Source organism: Myotis lucifugus, unplaced genomic scaffold (genome assembly GCF_000147115.1).
Source record: "Myotis lucifugus unplaced genomic scaffold, Myoluc2.0 scaffold_24, whole genome shotgun sequence".
NCBI classification, from domain to species: Eukaryota; Metazoa; Chordata; class Mammalia; order Chiroptera; family Vespertilionidae; genus Myotis; species Myotis lucifugus.
The window spans coordinates 8,951,105-8,969,441 of NW_005871072.1; the positions used below are offsets into that span (position 1 = coordinate 8,951,105).

The following is an 18,337-nucleotide window of genomic DNA, read 5'->3' on the forward strand; positions in this document are numbered from 1 at the left end:
CCATGATACTACCTGAAATTCTTCTAGCTTCATAAGAATGGGTAGTCGTTCTGGTGGACCGGTTGTTGGGAGCGTCAGTCAATCCATTGGTTGGCCTTCTAGCCTGAGAAAGCAAAACAAATATTTGCCACTTAAAAATCAAAGCCACTTGGAATTTTTCTTATCTTAAATTTTTTTTCATTTTATTAAAATTCTGTTCAAGTAACAGGAACCCGTTTACGTTTGCTGGGTTTCTGCACAGGTACACAAGCAGAATACATGTCCTATTTTATTTATTCACAGAAACCACCTTTAAGAATAATCTTTAGGCATATGACACATTATCTAGTACTAGGATGGAATACTTTTTATCAAGGACAGGGACCACCTGAACTTGGTCCTGGTAACATTTTCACAGCAGCAGTGCCATTTTAGAAAGCTTTTCACGTACAATATATCTGAGAGTTTATCAATTTAATGAAAATTATCCAGAGGTTGCTTGGAGAAATTCCAGTTTTCATTTTATTTTTAATGGAAAGCAATTCTTTGAAGATTGTAGAAGAATTTTGACTTAGATTTCTGCTAATCTCAAAATGTCACTGTGCTTAACAAAGTCTAGGCATATTTGCGTTTTCCTATGAAACAGAAAAATTCTAAAGCAAAAATAGTGAAAGGTTTAGCTCCTTATTCTCCTCCATGTTAGTAAACTCAAATATAGAAATGACATGAAAACCAAAAGGAAAGTTTAGCTGCCTCCTACACGCCCCACACTGGGGGGTTGAGCCTACAACCTGGGCATGTGCCCAGACCAGGAATCAAACTGCGACCTCCTGGTTCATAGGTCAATGTTCAACCACAGATCCATGCTGGCCAGGTGATGTGATTGAAAATTTACTCCTTCATCTTATCAAAGGTTTTATTAATACCAAAAAAAGAAGGAAGATGATTTGGGGAGCTAAGAGAACAGACAGAAACTACCTGTTAGATCTGTTAGATGCAAGAGCCTTCTATACAATTTGCAGGGGGGATGGAATAAGTAACCTACCTCTTTTCCTGATTTTCTATTCTCTGCACAAAATATCAACAATATCACTTCTTTATATTAAAAAAACTTTTAAACAGAACAGGCAGCTGCACCTTAGGAAGATAGAAAATAGGACCCTATTGTTTCAGGGTTCCCTCTATATATATGGGGAAAAGAATTGCTACCATGGAATAATTTTTTATTTTTTCCTAATTTAAACAGTCTGTGACAACAATAAAGGATAGTTTCTACCCAAACCTTCCTATAAAAGCAACCAAGGTACAATAGTTTTAAAGCCATTATACTGTGTGGTATCAAGAAATTTCAAAATTAGGTCCTGTTTTGTGGCTGTGGTGAATTTGTGTATTCTTTTAGCACCAGGCATCCAAGGAAAATATTCTCAGTGTGTTTTCTGCACCACTGAAAATCTACCAAGCAACAGTAAGTAAAAATAAGTCTTCACAGGCCAAGTGCAGAAATTTGAATTTTCATGATGCCTTTTATACTAAGCAATAGGACAGCAGGCTTTTAGTCAGAAATTTTAACAGAATTTGAATTTTAATAATTTTTTCCTATATCAGCTTATTAATCACCTTGTACATTGTTCTGTGTTGAGATAGTATTTATACTTAAATACCATACTATAGTGCAATTCCTTAGAAAACATTTCAAGTTTACATAATTTATGCAGGGTCAGATAGAATTCATAAAATAAAAGTAAATTAAATTAAGCCTTACCTTCCATTCTTATTTTTGGGTACATTAGAATTTACTTCAATTAATTTTTCCAGGTCCTGATCTCTATAGAAAAAAAATAAATTATATACATATCTATTTTTAGTTACAATATAATTTTAGGAAAATTATCTAGGATAAGCACTGTATTATTTCATATAGGAAATAAAAAACAGAATAAAAACTTTAAAATTCAGTACACAATCTTAGACATAGATATTGTGGTATAAAGCTATGGGACAGTAAAAATCTGACATTGAGCTGTTGATCTATACAACTCAAGGATGAGAACATGATGTTATGAGACAAAGAACTAATCTTTGGAAGGTTTGAGAAATCTGGTCTGGAAAGAAACAACTGATTGATATTCATTCAGTGAATATTCAATGAGCACCACTTTGTGTCACAAAGTACTAATTGCATATTTCCATATGGATTATCTCATTCGGATCTCACAAAATCTTGCAGGACAGCATCTGGGGCTCAGAAAGGCTAAGTGAATTTTCCAAGGTCAATTAACTAATTTGTAAAAGAGTCAAGATTTGAGGCTGAGCCACCTGTCCATCTGAAATCAATTCTTGGATATTTAATTAGAGACTTCATTCCAGCTTTTTGGATTACAGGAACATGAAAAATCAACACAAAATTTGAATCAATAATTCATAATGTGCAGGATAAATGGGACAATTAAACTCTTAAATTTTGAGCTACATTTATGATTTGACACACTTTCATAAGTTACAATAAATATCCTGTGGTATGTGATTTATATATTAGTTATTTATAGTATATCTTTGCTATAACACTGATAATTCCTGATTATTCCCCCCATGAGTTTGAAAAAGCCTTTGTCATGAACTTTGTTGGTTAGGAACATAGTTTAAGAGTTTGAATGGCCTGGCCAGCGTGGTTCTGAGCATCGACCTATGAAGCAAGAAGTCATGGTCAGATTCCCAGTCAGGTCACATGCCTGGGTTGCAGATTCTTTCCCAGTGTGGGGTGTGCAGGATTCAGCCAATCAACGATTCTCTCTTATCATTGATGTTTCTATCTCTCCCTCTCCCTTCCTCTCTAAACTCAAATATATATATATTTAAGAGTCAAAGTGAGGCCATCTATTCCCCTATTTCCTTGGGCAAGTTTGACAACCTATCTAAGCTTCCTTTTGTAAACGAGGATAATAAAATCTAATCTTATAGGGTTGCAGTGAGAGCAAATGAGTTAATGTAAATAAAATTTGTGGGCACAATGACTACAATTGTAGGTGAACTAAATAAGCATAGATAAATGATAGTTAAGAGAATTGTAGTTATTTACAGTATATCTGTGCTATAACACTGATAGTAGGCATGATTGATTCCAAAATTTTGAGGGACTACTGTTTCATTTTTCTCTCTTTCTTTTAAATTTTAACATCCTTAGAATTTCAGTTTTTGTAAATCTCCCTTCTGATCCTGAATAGTAGACTTAAATAAGGTTATTTTACATGGAATCAGTATAAGGACTCTCACTCACAAAATTAATATTTATATGGATGAAAAATAATATTCAAAATTATCTTATATATGAAATAAGATTTGATATTCTTTTTTATAACACCCAACCATTGATAATTGATAAATCTGCAAGTTAGTCAACATTTCTTAGCTACACTTACTTACTCCTCACGTTTAAAATACTAGTTGCACACTTTTAGTAGGAAATATGCCAATTGATATATGTAAAATGTATAGGATTCCAACAGAAATCTCTCAGAAGTATCAAAATCACTTGACTCTGCAGCCTGAATATGTAAAATTCAAAAAATGGCTTCCTCAACGTAACTGCTAGAACTGTATAAGGAAACCTCCTAGATTACATCCTTCAAATTCAGCAATGGAGATGGAAGGCTTTGCATTTGCCTAACCCCTGATGGTCCCTCACTACTCCCTAGTGCCACGTTATTGGCCTCCGGGGCCACTGTACTATCTTAATAGCCTAGGCATGAAGTGATTCTGCCCTTAACATTTTTTAAAATATATATTTTATTGATTTTTTACAGAGAGGAAGGGAGAGGGATAGAGAGTTAGAAACATCGATGAGAGAGAAACATCGATCAGCTGCCTCCTGCACACCCCCTACTGGGGATGTGCCTGCAACCAAGGTACATGCCCTTGACCGGAATCGAACCTGGGACCCCTCAGTCCCCAGGCCGATGCTCTATCCAGTGAGCCAAACCATCTAGGGCTGCCCTTAACATTTTTAAATAACACTTCACTAAATACTTGGGGATAATGGAATAAAAAAAGTGGAGTATCATGGTATTCCATAATCCAGCTTCCTACGAATGCCAAACTAGGGAACACCATAGTAAGTAGTGAGAGATCACGAGAAAATGTGAATCTTGAGAAATTAAAATTTTGTCCCAGAAAGTGATTCTCTGCTAACCCTGGATGAACTGAGAACCTTTTTCATTGCAACTTGAGAGTAGAGACACATGGCCATGACCTTATTCCTTATTTTGGGATGTTGTTATAAGTTGGATAATACCCCACCACCACCACCACCACCACCACATTCATATGTTGAAATCCTAATGACATTATGTCAGAATGTGACTTTATTTGGAGATAGGGTCTTTAAGAAGGTAATCAAGTTCAAATGAGGTATTAGGATGGGCCCTAATTCAGTATGACTGGTGTCCTTATAAGAAGGGGAAATTTAGACTCAGACACACACAGATGGAAGACACTGTGAAGACACAGGTTGAAGACAGCCTTCTATAAGCCAAGGAGAGGGACCTAGAACAGATCCTTCACTCACGGTCTTCAGAAGGAACCAACCCTACTGACACCTTGATCCTGGACTTCCAGCCTCCAAAACTGTGAGAAAATAAATTTCTGTTTTAAGCTATCTAGTCTGTGGTTCTGGTTACAGCAGCCCTAGCAAACTAATACAGATCTGCTTCTGCCCTCACAACATGATTAGGTTTAGTTTCTCAGCCCAATGGTGGGCATCCTCACTTCCTCCAGCATGTTTTACTCCTGCCTGTTGCAGGTACTGTGTTTTCTTCTCCACTCCCACTCCCCACTGCCACTTCTTCCACCTCCTCCTACACTTTTCCCATTCCCTGCCCCCCAAGTCTTTTTGGACCTTAGCTATTTTGAGGGAGAATGGGAATGGATTTAAACCTGAGGAAAGAGAAGAAACTAGAATCTTACAAATGCAATAATTATAGATAGATAATTCAAAATTGGAACCTATGCATGCCTTCAAAGAAGAACATTCCCAAAGTGGCCTCAGAGTGAATCATTGAATAAACCATATTATTAGTGGAGTTTTCAATAAACAGTGTCACATATCAATTTGGTAGGGGGGATTATAAGATTTAATTCTGAATAGTCTACACTAATATTTAAAGCAAAATAAAAAGTTCTAGATTACGTAAAGTATAAAATGTGTATCTGCTTTGGTTGTTCATCCTGACTGGTGTCATTAGCTAGATTTGAAGATCCAGTAAAAGAAGTTCAGATTGCCCATAAACTTCTCAAGCTGAAGGATATAAAAATAAATTTCATTCTTTAATTAAGACCACATCTATTGCATCCTGTCTTTTACACTGTGGTAGAAGATAAAAAGCTGTGAGTCAAAGTGTGAAAAAAAGATTTTTATAGAAGCCTAGCCAAGTGCTTCAGGGTTGAGCAAAGGCTTAATTCTAAACCCTTTCTGTGTCAGTTGCACCTTATAATTGTATAGTTTATGAGCAGCTGGAATTAACTCAAAGAAAAACCATCACTTCTCTGTGGACACAGTGAGAAATGCTAAAAAGAAATTTTGTTAACCATAGCAACTAATAATGCTTTTCTTTATGTAGATTTCAAAATGTTTGGGAGAAAATATTAGTTGTTATGTAGAACCATAGCATAAATTTCATATATAATCATTTATCTGTGTTCTCCTTATGTAATTTATTTTCCACTGTCCTTTACAGAGCAGAGTAAGGGAAAATAGAGATTTGGGGGACCACGGTATTATTGTCTCATTTTATAAATTAAATTTATTGGTGTAACACTATTTAATAATATAATATAATTTTCAAGTATAAATTCTATAATTCATCATCTGTATATTGCATTGTGTACTCACCACCCAAAGTCTAGCCTCCTTCCATCACCATATATTTGATCCCCTTTAATTATGGTCTCTTATTAGACAGTTTTTTCTAGGATAAGCATTGTATGAGAGAAAGTTATCAGCTCACTCCCAACTGCTCTTCCTCTACCATGAGATGTGGGAGGTAGTTATTAAAAGCCTCAATATGTTTCTCTCTCTTCAGCTTATTTAAATTGCTTTCATAGAGTATCAAACACATTTGCAAAATTAAGAGTCTCCATATAAAAGTTTTACTATGGTACTTCTTTCATGCCAAGAACTAAATCTGAGGCTTTAACTTTAGTGCAAAAGGAAAATTTGTCTCTCTGAAAGGAGTATAGAATACAGTGAGATAACCATATAATTCTTCAACTCTGTTGACACCCCCAAATGGGCCCAGCTTTATATATTTTTATAACTCTTTTCAATGATGGAGTCATAAAGATTATATATTAAAGAAATTGACAGTTCCATAAAGAAATCGGAAATTTTAGATATTTTAAATATAAGATGTGACCAAGAATGCTAATGGTTCTAATTCACCATGGTTCACTGGGATTATGCCATGACCAGGAGATGATCACTGGCTAAAGGAGACCACGTAGAAGACACCAGATTCTTCATTCTGGTTTCACTCATGGGGCTCAGAATGTTAGAGCTGAAAATCAATAGACTATCTAGGAGGATGATTATAAGGACTTGGTTAGTTTGAGATTTAGCCGCTAATCCACAGAATATTTATTAAGCACCTAATATGAGCCATGCATTGTACAATGTACTGTAGATAAAGAAGTGAACAAGACACTCAATATTACCATTAAAAATCCTCTAGTTGAAAGATGAGTAAGTAACCATTTCCTCTAAGAGACAAATGCTATGGGACAGAAAGGATGGAGAATTTGAGAACAGAAGGACTGATACAGATGTGATGGCACGGGGTGGGGCCTTCCGGAGCCCGAGAGATAGATGCCTAAACTGAGACCTGAAGGATAAGCAAAAGTTAACCACACAATAGCCCTGAAGGAGGCCTGAGGAGTGTGGGTAAGTTAGGGTCTGTGGGTGGAACATAATAGAGGATGTGGAGGCAGGATGGGGTGGGCTTTGGAAAGCAGGTTAAGAAGTGTGGACATTATCCAATGGCAATGGCAATGGGAAGCCATTTAATCAGAAGAATGAGGTGATCAGATTGGTGTTTTAGAAAAATCACTCTACAACGTGGCCAATGGACTGAAGGGTAGAAAGTATGACAGGCGGCTGAGGAATTAGTTAGGAGACTGCCCAGTCATCTAGACTATAGTAGTCATGGGGCTGAGGAAATATCTCAGTTCCTGAGATAATTAGAAGCATCCAAGTGACCTATTGATTATGGGGGATGAAACAATGGAGAGTCAGTGTCACCCTCTCCCCAACCCTCTAGCTTTCTGACTTGAGCAGAAATATGGGAAATGTAAATTAGGAAGGAGCTCTTGTTGGAATACTGAAAACAAGGAGGTATGTCTCAGCAAATGGGAAGCCTTTAAAACGATGGAAGGATAATACTTCCAATAGTTCAGAGTATTTTTCTATGTCAGATGAAGGATGCGCTTTCTAACTGTAACGGCCTAAATGTCACGAGATGCTTCCCAACCTTCATTTGGGAGCAGCAGTTTACAGGCTACAAATAATTGAATATCTCCCTTTAGTATCTCTTATTTCATGAAGATATGAAACTGTCACTGCTAAGAGCCTGCAGTTTCTCCTTGAATAGATGAAAATTCTGGGCACATCTGCATTTGTTCGGGTTGCTGTGTTCTTAGAAGGAGCTCAGGGACACCTGCTTACATTCTGATCAATGGCTGAAGTTTATTCTGCCCCTAACTGCGAATGAAATACACAGCTGTTGGAAATGTCAGAAAAGTCCCATAAAGAGAACTCCGATTCGCTGCTGTTACACTATTACATAATCAGTGTTCACGTCACATTGAATTGGATGTAAAAGTGCCTTGTGGCTGTTATTCCCACTGGGAGGCACTTTAAAATGACCCCTCTCCCTTTACCCCCTGAAATCAAGCAGCCAGCATAAATACATGATAGATACAGTGGCTGAACCAACGGAAGGAAGTCACTTTTTTTTTTTTCAAATAGGCAGCTTAGTCTTCCTTGCTCAGCTGTTTTGAGAAAATTCTTGAACATCCAAGCTGATTATCATCAAATCTGGTGTAAATACTAAAGAATCATCAGATACCAGGTTACATCTGTGGATAAAGCTGCCATTTGAAAACAACATGAAGGCCAATATTTTTTAAAAAATTATAGAAATCCTATCTGTGTAAGAAAAATGTCTTCTTTTTATAGATATTTGTTATCAGGAGTTGCTGATAGAAGCCATATTTTTATAAAATTAGCCTCTTCTACTAAAAGGCAAAACTCTTATGAGAAAGTTACCATGGTCTGCCAACATAGCACATTTGCTAGACGGAGGGAAGGAAGGACAAGAAAGTTAGAAGGAGGTGGTGAGGGATAGAGGGAGGAATGGAGGAAGGATGGAGGTAGGGTGGGAGGAGGGAGGGAGGGAGGGAGGAAGGGAGGGAGGGAGGGAGGGAGGAGGGAAGGGAAGGATGGAGGGAAAGAGAACATTTTATGGAATGGCCCACTGAGAGAAGAGTTTGCTATAGTAGCCACATGTGGTTATTAAACCTAATCACTCCTAAAACTAATAAAAAGGAAATCTGCCCCAACCAGTACACTATGAAGAAATGGTTCTACTTAATTAAGATATTTTCATATGATTTTCAGTGGCAGAAGCAACACCAAAAGTCTGCTGGTATTTCAGCTGCTAGAAAAACTCTATGAGACAGTACTTTCTCTCCTCCCTCTCATTTTAACAATAACTTTCTAGAATTAATGTTTCTGGATGTAGTTCTTTAATTGCAGAGGTGGAGGGGGATATAAGGGAAGGGACTGTACAGAGTGTAAAGAATTAAAAGAGAAGGAGAATCTGTGCTGTTTTAGCCACAGAACTTTTGTTTTTCTTGCCGATAGTGATGTCACAAGGACCTGAGTTTAGGTCAAGAATGTGTTTTCACATCTTTGAGCTATAGCTTCCTCTTTTATAACATAGGGTGAATGAATATATTTCTCATGGGTTTGTTGTGAGGATTAAATATGTGTAAACTGCCAGTTACATGACAGGTGCCCAATAAATGCTACTGTCTAAGTAGCAACTGCCTTTGTACCTTCCTGCTTCAGAAGCCCCCACAACAGATAAAAACATACAGACAGAAAAAGTGGATAAAAGCATTAATGTCGAAAACAAACTAGGAGACATAAGATCTAGATCAATGAGACTATGGCCCTGTCCATCCTCTTTCTCCTGTTGGATTAAAGCACTTTTCTGTGTCCTAATTGCTTTCTTCCCTGCAGAAGATTGAGACTATGATTCCCATCTATATATTTCCTCTGATAAAATTTCATGTCAGTAGAACAGTCTGGCCTTCTAATGCACTCTGATGCATTTATCTATTAACTATTAATAAAGCCCTTTAGGTGAATGATATGACATGAAGATGATGAACAATAAGATATTTGCAGAACACAACTGTAAGTTCAAGGCTAAAATCTGCTGTCACATTGTGAGCCTACCCTAGCTGTGAATCTGTAGTTTCAAAGACCCTGAGTAGCCTTTCCAATCTCAGGAGGTATCAATATGAACCGTAAGTTTGGCTCAGTTTCCCCAAAACACTTTTTCTTACTTAATTCCGCTCATTTTTCATTTCAGTTCTGACAGTCTATTTCCTAAATACAACAAACACCACATTGTCTTGGTGCAAATAAAAAGTACAGAACTGAGTCTGAAGCACGACATTGATTCCAGAAGGGTACAACATGTTTCCTTGCTGAATAGGAGACACCGGGGTTATAGATGTGTCCCCATGTGACACTAAAGAAAAATAAAAGGCTTCAAGAAAGAAAGACAAGACGAGCAAAGAAAAGAAAGAAAATACCTAACCCAGAACCTTAAGAACATGTCATGATAGTTAGGCAAAGTCACTAACCGTGCTGTGTTCCTGAGAGCGGACGGTTGCACTTTAATAAGATTGTCCAAGCCTTGGCTATTCAAAAGAGAAGAAAATAAGTTCAGGTTAGCGATGGGTTTTTGGTGGTACTAGTTCAACAAAGCAACATTTTACAAACCCGCTGCACCCTGGGACCACAGACTCATGAAAACATGATATGACAGATTTTATGTGATCACCTCTGACTGCCTCGGACCGCTGAGGGGTTCACTCTGATGAGGGTATCGAGATCCTGGTTTCTTTAGAGAAAAATAAAAAGATTGCCAATGAATGAGAAGGTTCTTTTGACAAGATCATGAAGGTTATAAATCTGTTTAGAACACTGATAAGACAAAATAGTCTTCCTGACTAAAGCAGAAAAATTAGTACAGTTCTATTACCTCTGATTGTTGGTGAGAGTTTCAGGATTCACTTTGATGAGCTTGTTGAGTTCTTGATTTCTTTAAGTGGAAAAAAATGAAGGCAGCTCGGTTAGTGGTAATAAGGGTTTAAGTTGGTTGGAAATAGGAAGAAAGGATTTGTTATCTTATCACTTAGTTTGAGACATATTGATTTGGCCCAGAACAGCCTAGAAATAAGTTTTTTTAAGCAACACTTTGAAATTTATTTGTGTTTTTAATTTAAATATTTTTTATTGACTTCAGAGAGGAAGGGAGAGGGAGAGAGAGATAGAAACATCAATGATGAGAAAGAATCATTGATTGGCTGCCTCCTGCATTTGCCCTATTGGGGGTCGAGCCCACAACCCGGGCATGGGCCCTTGACAGAAATTGAACTCAGGACCCTTCAGTCCACAGGCCAACACTCCATCCCCTGATCCAAACCAGCTAGAGTCACTCTGAAATGTTTTCACTTTATGAAGATACAAACTGATTCTAATGACCTTGCTATTTTAAAAATCATATTCATCAACTAAATATCCTATATAATAAAAGCCCAGTGACCGAATGGCAAAACAACCAGAACGACCGGGCAACCAGTCGCGCACTGACCAGATGCAAACTGACCACCAGGGGGCAGACACTCAGTGCAGGAGCTGCCCCCTGGTGGTCAGTGCACTCCCACAGTGGGAGTGCTGCTCAGCTGACTGGGATGAGTGGCTGCTCCTGCAGCAGGAGCAGCTGCTCAGAGGGTGGGTCCACAGCCACCAGGATAAGCCGTGCTCCCACAGCAGGCCGATCCCTGAAGGCCATACCCCCCACCAGTGCATGAATCCATGCACCAGGCTTCTAGTATATATATATATATATATATATGCTCTAAAATTAGGATTACACTTAACATAAGATTTGGCAATCCATCAAAATTGAGTTTTCTTCCCTCTATGATGACTGCAAAACCAAATTAAACTCTGTTGTTCATGGTCAAATGAATAACATCCTCTGAAAATGTCCAATTCCTATTTGAAGTCCTACCAGTTTCTTTTCCCTGTCGCAGAACAATATTTGCTTTCACATGGTTCGCCAACATTCACTGCCTCATTGTGTATAATGCCTTGTTTTAAAGGCTGGAAAGTTGTGACTTTTCAAAGTGTTCCTCTAAACTCCTTTTTAATATCTATTCAAAGAAATACAATGGCCTGCCATGTCAAGAGGTCACAGGACTGACATCTGCTCCCAGCAGCATCTTGGACAGCAACCTGCCTGTACTGCCTTCCCTCCAACCCTTTTTAATCATATAAAAAATAAAATATATTTTACTCATGGAAAACATTGATGTGAGGGAAGGGGAGCCTCTTAGAGGTTAATCATCAAAAAGGTCTGAGTAAGGTCCCCAGACTAGGCCTCTCCATAGGATGTGCTTTCCACCAGCCCATGGATTCACTCAGTTGAACACCTTTCTTAGATCTCTGTGGTAGGCGGAAAGCCACTCATTGAATTTTCACTTTTTTGAATTATCTTCAATAATATTATTCTCAAAAATAATCAACTGGTATCTACAATCACTATTAAAAGAATGATTAACATATGAAAAATATCCATTGCAAAAAAATCTATCAATATGTCATAAGGCAAAACCATGCCTGAAAGATAACAATTTTTAAAATTAGGTTAATCTGACATATTAGAAGAAAAACATACAAAGAATGAAACTTTTTAGAGGAGATAATATGCTCAAAAGCCAGAATCTTTCAATGTATAAAATTAACCATAAACAGAACTTCCATTTTAACTGTTCTGCTGAACGTAGAAAATTTGATTCATCCAACTACCTAGAACAGTGATTGTGAAGCCCAATAAGGAAATTAAAAAAAGAGAAAGAAATATATTTTACATCACAGCCCAATACTCTCTTTATTCAGACAGACACACACACAATGAACATAAATTTCATGAACTAATACCCTCACTACATAAGAACTCTCATTTTCTACTCTATTTAATTCATTTCACTTAATTGAGAAAAAATTCTGATTGCCATTCACTACATTAATTACAAAACCCTTTAATGGGTTGCAACCCACAGTTTGAGAAATACTAACTTATAAAACATAAATGTACGCTATATTCTATTCCTAGTCCTAAAAAGACAATACTGTGTGTTAATAAAACAAGGATCTCAGTAACAGTCCTGAATTGCCTTGATTGACAGCACATGCAATTTATCTCAATGAATTGAAAACAACAAATTTATAGAGTTGTTTTTTCAGGCCCTGGGTACCTACAACCACAGGAATCTTATATCTACATTTTATCGAGGAAAAATATAACATGTTTTCTACTGAAGTTACTGATTTCATTTATTTTGCCTTAAGGATGTAGTAAAGGGACACACTAGAATATTAAAACATATTATTACTTCCATGTACTCTAAAAGCTGTAAAGTACTTGGCAGTAATCATTCTATGAAGTAATCATTCAAATGACCCTTTAAAGCAGTAAAGACACCTCCTGGTTGTCCCATGGCAAGAGCAATAATCCCAGCCTTATAGCCTCCTCTGTTTCCCGAGGTTCTCAATTAACTTTCATTTATTTTAAGATCAAAGTCGGTGTGCTGTGGTTCAAAGAATGGTAGTCAGGCTAAGAGTTAGGCTAGAAATTAGAAGAACTCACAGAAGACAGATTTTTGCCCCTGGCCTCAGTATTCTCATCTGTAAAATGGGGAGATTGGATCGGGTCATCTCTAAGGCTCTGCCCATCTTTAATATCTTCTACTCCTAGGAATCTATGAATCTGAAATTTACCACTTGTCATGTTTATTAAGTTAGCTATTCAATGCCTTTTTTTAGTTTTAAATGTAACGCACTAAGAATGCATTCTATATCCAGCAAGCAGTACATGAGTATTCTAAAATGTAATATATTAAATTGACAACCTATTATTGTCTCGGAATAACATCTCTGGTATATAATTAGCTTTAATCTATGATAATTGCCTGCTGTTAATAGGATTCAGTATGTCTACTGAATTCTCTTTGTGGCGTTCATGGCCTATAATTATATCTCATGTGCTACTCATGACACCTACTAGTAGTTGTAAGCTTCAAACCAGTTGGTGCTCAATAATTACTTAGAGCACAGAACTACTATCAGTATCCCACCAGTTTTCTCTACGTCCCTAGTTAAATCACCTGCCTTTTCTGAATCTTAAATTCCTCTTCTGTAAATTGATTAGGTTAAATTGAAACAGAGGTTTTCAAAATTGTTCAAACTAACTGGGATATGAGTTCCTTCAAGTTCCTTCATTTCACCTCTAAGATTTTGCAATTTTCATATGTACCAACTAAACTCAAGAAGAAAAATCATGAAAACATTGTCAAGATATAGTATATAACATATATAATAGTAATGTATAATTATATAAAGCTAATCATATAACCAGAGACAAAAAGTGAATTATATCATCTTACACATGTGTACTACTTAAAGAATTATCAAAATTTAGGGCCATAACTTTGCTGGGAGCAGCAAACCATCTAAGAAACAATAAACATCATAAAGTTTCCACTAAGTATCAAAAAAATACTCTTCAAAAACAAGGATGAATGATATTTGCTGGCCATGAGTCTAATGAAGTGTCTGAGTGTTTTTTTAAATTATATTATTTTTTAATTAATTCAAGAGATAAAGGTATTAATATCAATTCTACAAAACAAACAGCACATAGACCAGTTATGTTCCTACTACAATCACTCTCTTCAATTGCTTTAATTGAAGCTGAAAAAAGTGAAGCCACCACATATTTTTTTCAGCTGCCTCTCTTTCTTGCTATTAACAAATAGGTAATCTAAATTTCCAGGGACATTTAAAAACTGTGATGCTTTTGCCCCAACCAGTGTACTCAGTGGTTAGAGCGCCAGTCTGTGCACCAAATGATTGTGGGTTTGATTCCAGGTCTTGGGCAAGTACCTGGGTTGCAGGTGTGAACCCAGCCACAGTTGGGTGTGGGGGGGAGGCAACCAATCAATGTCTTTCTCACATCAATGTTTCTCTGTCTCTCTCTCTCTCTTTCTGTCTCCCTCTCCCTCCCTTACACGCTCTCTAAAAATCAAGAGAAAACATATCCTTGGGTGAGGGTTAACAATTAATTAATTTAAAAATGTATGATGCTTTTAAAAGACTTATTCCATTTGTAAATAGAATGATTATAAGTCATTTATATTCTTGTTGTGTTTAGTTAAGGAGAAACAAAACATTACAAAACAACAACAACAAAAAGAAACATCCTTCTCTTACCCAGCCATTTTTTACTGACAGCTTTGGGGCTTAGATTACTAAATGTATTAAGAACTTTTTCACTGCTAAAATAAAATAAAATAAAATAAAATAGATCAAATTCAAATGGAAATCAGCAAATTTTATGACTGGAGTTTTTTTTCTTTTGCCACTTGAATCATTCAATGGAATCTACATAAAAAGCGATAAATCTACTGTTTCTACTTTATATGCATTAGTTATCTTCTTTAAATCCTCAAAACAACCTAATAAGACGTTTGCTATCACCCCTCCTTTATAAATAAAGAAACTCGACTTCAGAGAAGTTAAGACACTGCTGGGGGCCAGGTACCTAAGAAGTGACTGAGGGTGAACCAGGATTGAAACACTGTGATGCTGTTGCCCCAGCATTGAAGATTGAAACCATGGCAACTGGATCCCAAACCCCATGCTCCTTTCTGCTAACACCCTTCCCCTCTCTCTGTTCATGATTCTTTACATCTGCACAGGGCTTTTCACTGACATTATCTTCCCAAGAATGAAAGGTAGCTTGGAGTTAGCTGCTCTGTCATGCTTTTCTTAACTTCTGTTCCATTGTATAATGGGTCTTAACTTCTCAAGAAGACAGAAACAAATTCAATGTCACAAAAAGTATCTTAAATATAAGAATGTTATGTTGCTGATTTTCTTAGGAGTCATAATCCTTGGGTTTGTGAAGGAGTAGAAAGCCAATATTCTTTAATTTATTCAGTTTTATAAACTTAATATTTATTTACTGTAAATTTACAATAATAAACTAGTTTTGGTATTTTGTGTCAAAATGAATTTCTCAAGTAGCAATCTATATATATAAAACCCTGCCCTAACCGATTTGGCTCAGTGGATAGAGCATCGGCCTGCGGTCTCAAGGGTCCCAGGTTCGATTCCAGTCAAGAGCATGTACCTTGGTTGCTGGCACATCCCCAGTGGGGAGTGTGCAGGAGGCAGCTGATCGATGTTTCTCTCTCATCGATGTTTCTAACTCTCTATCCCTCTCCCTTCCTCTCTGTAAAAAAATCAATAAAATATATTAAAAAAAAAAAAAAACCCTAAGCGACCAGATGACTGACTGGTAGCTATGATGCACACTGACCACCAGGGGGGAGACGCTCAATGCAGGAGCTGCCCCCTGGTGGTCAGTGTGTTCCCACAGCCCACAGCGGGAGCGCCTCTCAGCTGACCAACAGGTGCCAGATGCTGGGCTGGGAGCACCGCTGCAGTAGTGCAAGCTTCCTCCCCGGACACTCCCTCTGCACTCCCCTCCCCCATGAGCTGGCAGGTAAGGCCGGGCTGTAGAGGTGTAGAGGTCCACTGATCCCCACAGGCCAGGCCGAGGGACCCCACTGGTGCATGAACCCATGCACCGGGCCTCTAGTTATACAGAATTAGCTTCAATATTATTATTTTAAACAATATTCTAATGAAATAAATGGAAGCAATAATAAAAGAAAAATCTTTATAGCATTATTATACATCAACAAATCAATTTGCCCTAGACAGTTTGGATCAGTGGATAGATCATCTACCTGTGCACCAAAGGGTCCCAGGTTCCATTCCAGTCAAGGGCACGTATGTTGGTTGCAGACTCCTCCCCAGCCCTGGCCCTGGTCAGGGTGCATGCAGGAAGTAACCAATCAATGTGTTTCTCTCATATTGATATTTCTCTCTGTCTTTCCCTCTCTAGCACTCTCTCTAGAAGTCAATGGAAAAATGTCCTCGAGTGAGGATTGAAAACAAAATAAAACAAAACAAAAAAAACAAATTAATTTGTTCTCTTTATTTCTCATGTCCCCTTGCAAAATGTCCTTAGCCAAATAACTAATTTTATTTTTTGGCATAAATTGGAGAGTTGCTCAGGAGTCTTGAATAATCTTAATAAGCTTACCTTTTGTTTGCTGAGGGGGTCACTTTGATAAGATTGTTCAGGTCTTGGTTCCTAAAACAATGTTATAAGTTTCAATAGCTGGTAAAATCAACTAAAATCAATAATGTGCATATTTTTTCAACCTTAATATTTAATTAAATGATTGTTGCTAATTTAATTTTTTATTGATTGATCTTAGGGAAAAAGATAGAGGAGGGGACAGAGAGTAATACAGATTTGTTATTCTACTTATTTATGCATTCATTGGTTGATTCTTATATGTGCCCCGACTGGGGAATCAAACCCACAACCTTGGCAGATCCGGACAACACTCTAAGCAACTGAGGGGACAATAAATTTTATCATGTTTTTAAGTTGAATAGAAAAAAGGGGGATAAGAGATAGAAGAGTTCCATGAACCTCACCTTTGGTTAGTTCTGTTTGTTTCAGGAGCCACCTTGATGAGGCTGTCAACACTTTGGCCCCTTTAAGACATTATAGAAATGATCAGATCAATGGTCAATTTATATCATGCAGTTGCAAATATTTATTAACACTTAGGGACATTTTTATTATAAAATATTTTATTATGAAGTATTTATTATAACAGAGATATCTCAAAGGGTTAAAGTTTTTCTGTGCTGACTGTGAATATATTTGTTGTGGCCCTAACTATAACTGCATAGAAATAATAAACAATAACTAAAGCTTTTAGAAAATTTGTGATGGGTGAGGCACTGTTCTAAGTGATTTACATAATTAATGTGATTTAAACCTCGCCTCAAATCTATGACAGAAGAACTATCCTCCCAATTTCACGAAGGGAAAAACTGAGACACAGAAAGATTAAGATTTTCCTACATGGCTAAGGGTGGCAGGGTTGAAATTTCAAGCTAAGCAATCTAACTCCAGAGTGCATGCACTTTCCATTACTCCAACCATCTTCCTGAGACGTAGTATTGGAATTAGCGTTGGAAATAACTAGAGCAGTTGGTCCAACTTCCTCCCTTTGAGGATGAGAAAAATGAAGCTCTAACAGGGAGGAACCGATCTGGTTCACACCGTGAGTGAGGGTAGAGCCAGGCCTGGACCCACATGTGCAGGTTCCAGTCCAGTTCTCTTTCCCCTTTCCTGTGCCATCCCTCTGCTCAACAAAATAAACAAATCAATGAATAAAAGTGTCCTGTCCATCCTGGAAAAACAACTATTCACCTAATTGGCCAAAATTGTTAACATTTTAGATATAAGGTTGTGGAGGTTACAAGGCTTTTTTTTGAACTCTCAAGTGCCAGTCAGCTGAAATGATGATTTAATTCTATTTTAAGCACTGGGTCAGCATGAAATGAGAAAGAAGAGCTTATTAAATCTCACCCTTGCACACTTTTGTCTGTTCTTGGATTCACTTGGATGAGGTTATCAAGGTCTTTGGAACTTTAAACCAAAAAGCAAACACATAGTAAGTAAAAATGGAATTAAATCAACTGAATATATTAATTTAAAGAATATATGTACTCAAGATGAATTGTACTATTAAATTTTGGTATTTGAATTAATACCAGTTTATGCCCTTCATTTAAAAGAGAGAAAAAAAAAGACCTCTATGCCAATCATTGACACGCTGGCCAGTTTCTCATTTACCCTAAAATTAAACCGTAAAAGTAGGCAAGATTGATTTTTTTAAAAATATTCAGAAATTATTTAATGATTTGCCAAAAACTTTCACCTGGCCCCTCTGATGCTATAGCTATACTCTTTTTTGTTAATGATTTACATTTATAGTGCATTTCTGCTTTAAAGGGATTTTATACCCATTATTGTTATATCCATTCTCTTAATAATCAAGTGACAAAGGTGGG

General features: G+C 37.1%; 1 protein-coding gene across 2 annotated transcripts in view; it reads right to left on the reverse strand.

Annotated features, from left to right (window-relative positions):
* SCEL (sciellin) overlaps positions 1–18,337 on the reverse strand; it is a 105,301-nt gene that overhangs the window by 12,318 nt on the left and 74,646 nt on the right. Inside the window, exons 20-27 of one of the 2 annotated variants that reach the window (XR_002828562.1) lie at positions 17,853–17,912; positions 16,907–16,966; positions 16,503–16,553; positions 10,305–10,364; positions 10,104–10,163; positions 9,904–9,960; positions 1,742–1,804; positions 13–103 (exon numbers count right to left, since the gene is read on the reverse strand). Coding sequence is in view for 1 of the 2 variants with exons in the window: in XM_014453517.2 (XP_014309003.1) it covers positions 1,742–1,804; positions 9,904–9,960; positions 10,104–10,163; positions 10,305–10,364; positions 16,503–16,553; positions 16,907–16,966; positions 17,853–17,912 (411 nt within the window). In the remaining variant the exon portion in view is untranslated. The remainder of the gene's footprint in view (positions 1–12; positions 104–1,741; positions 1,805–9,903; positions 9,961–10,103; positions 10,164–10,304; positions 10,365–16,502; positions 16,554–16,906; positions 16,967–17,852; positions 17,913–18,337) is intronic. The other variant, XM_014453517.2, reaches the window with a different exon arrangement.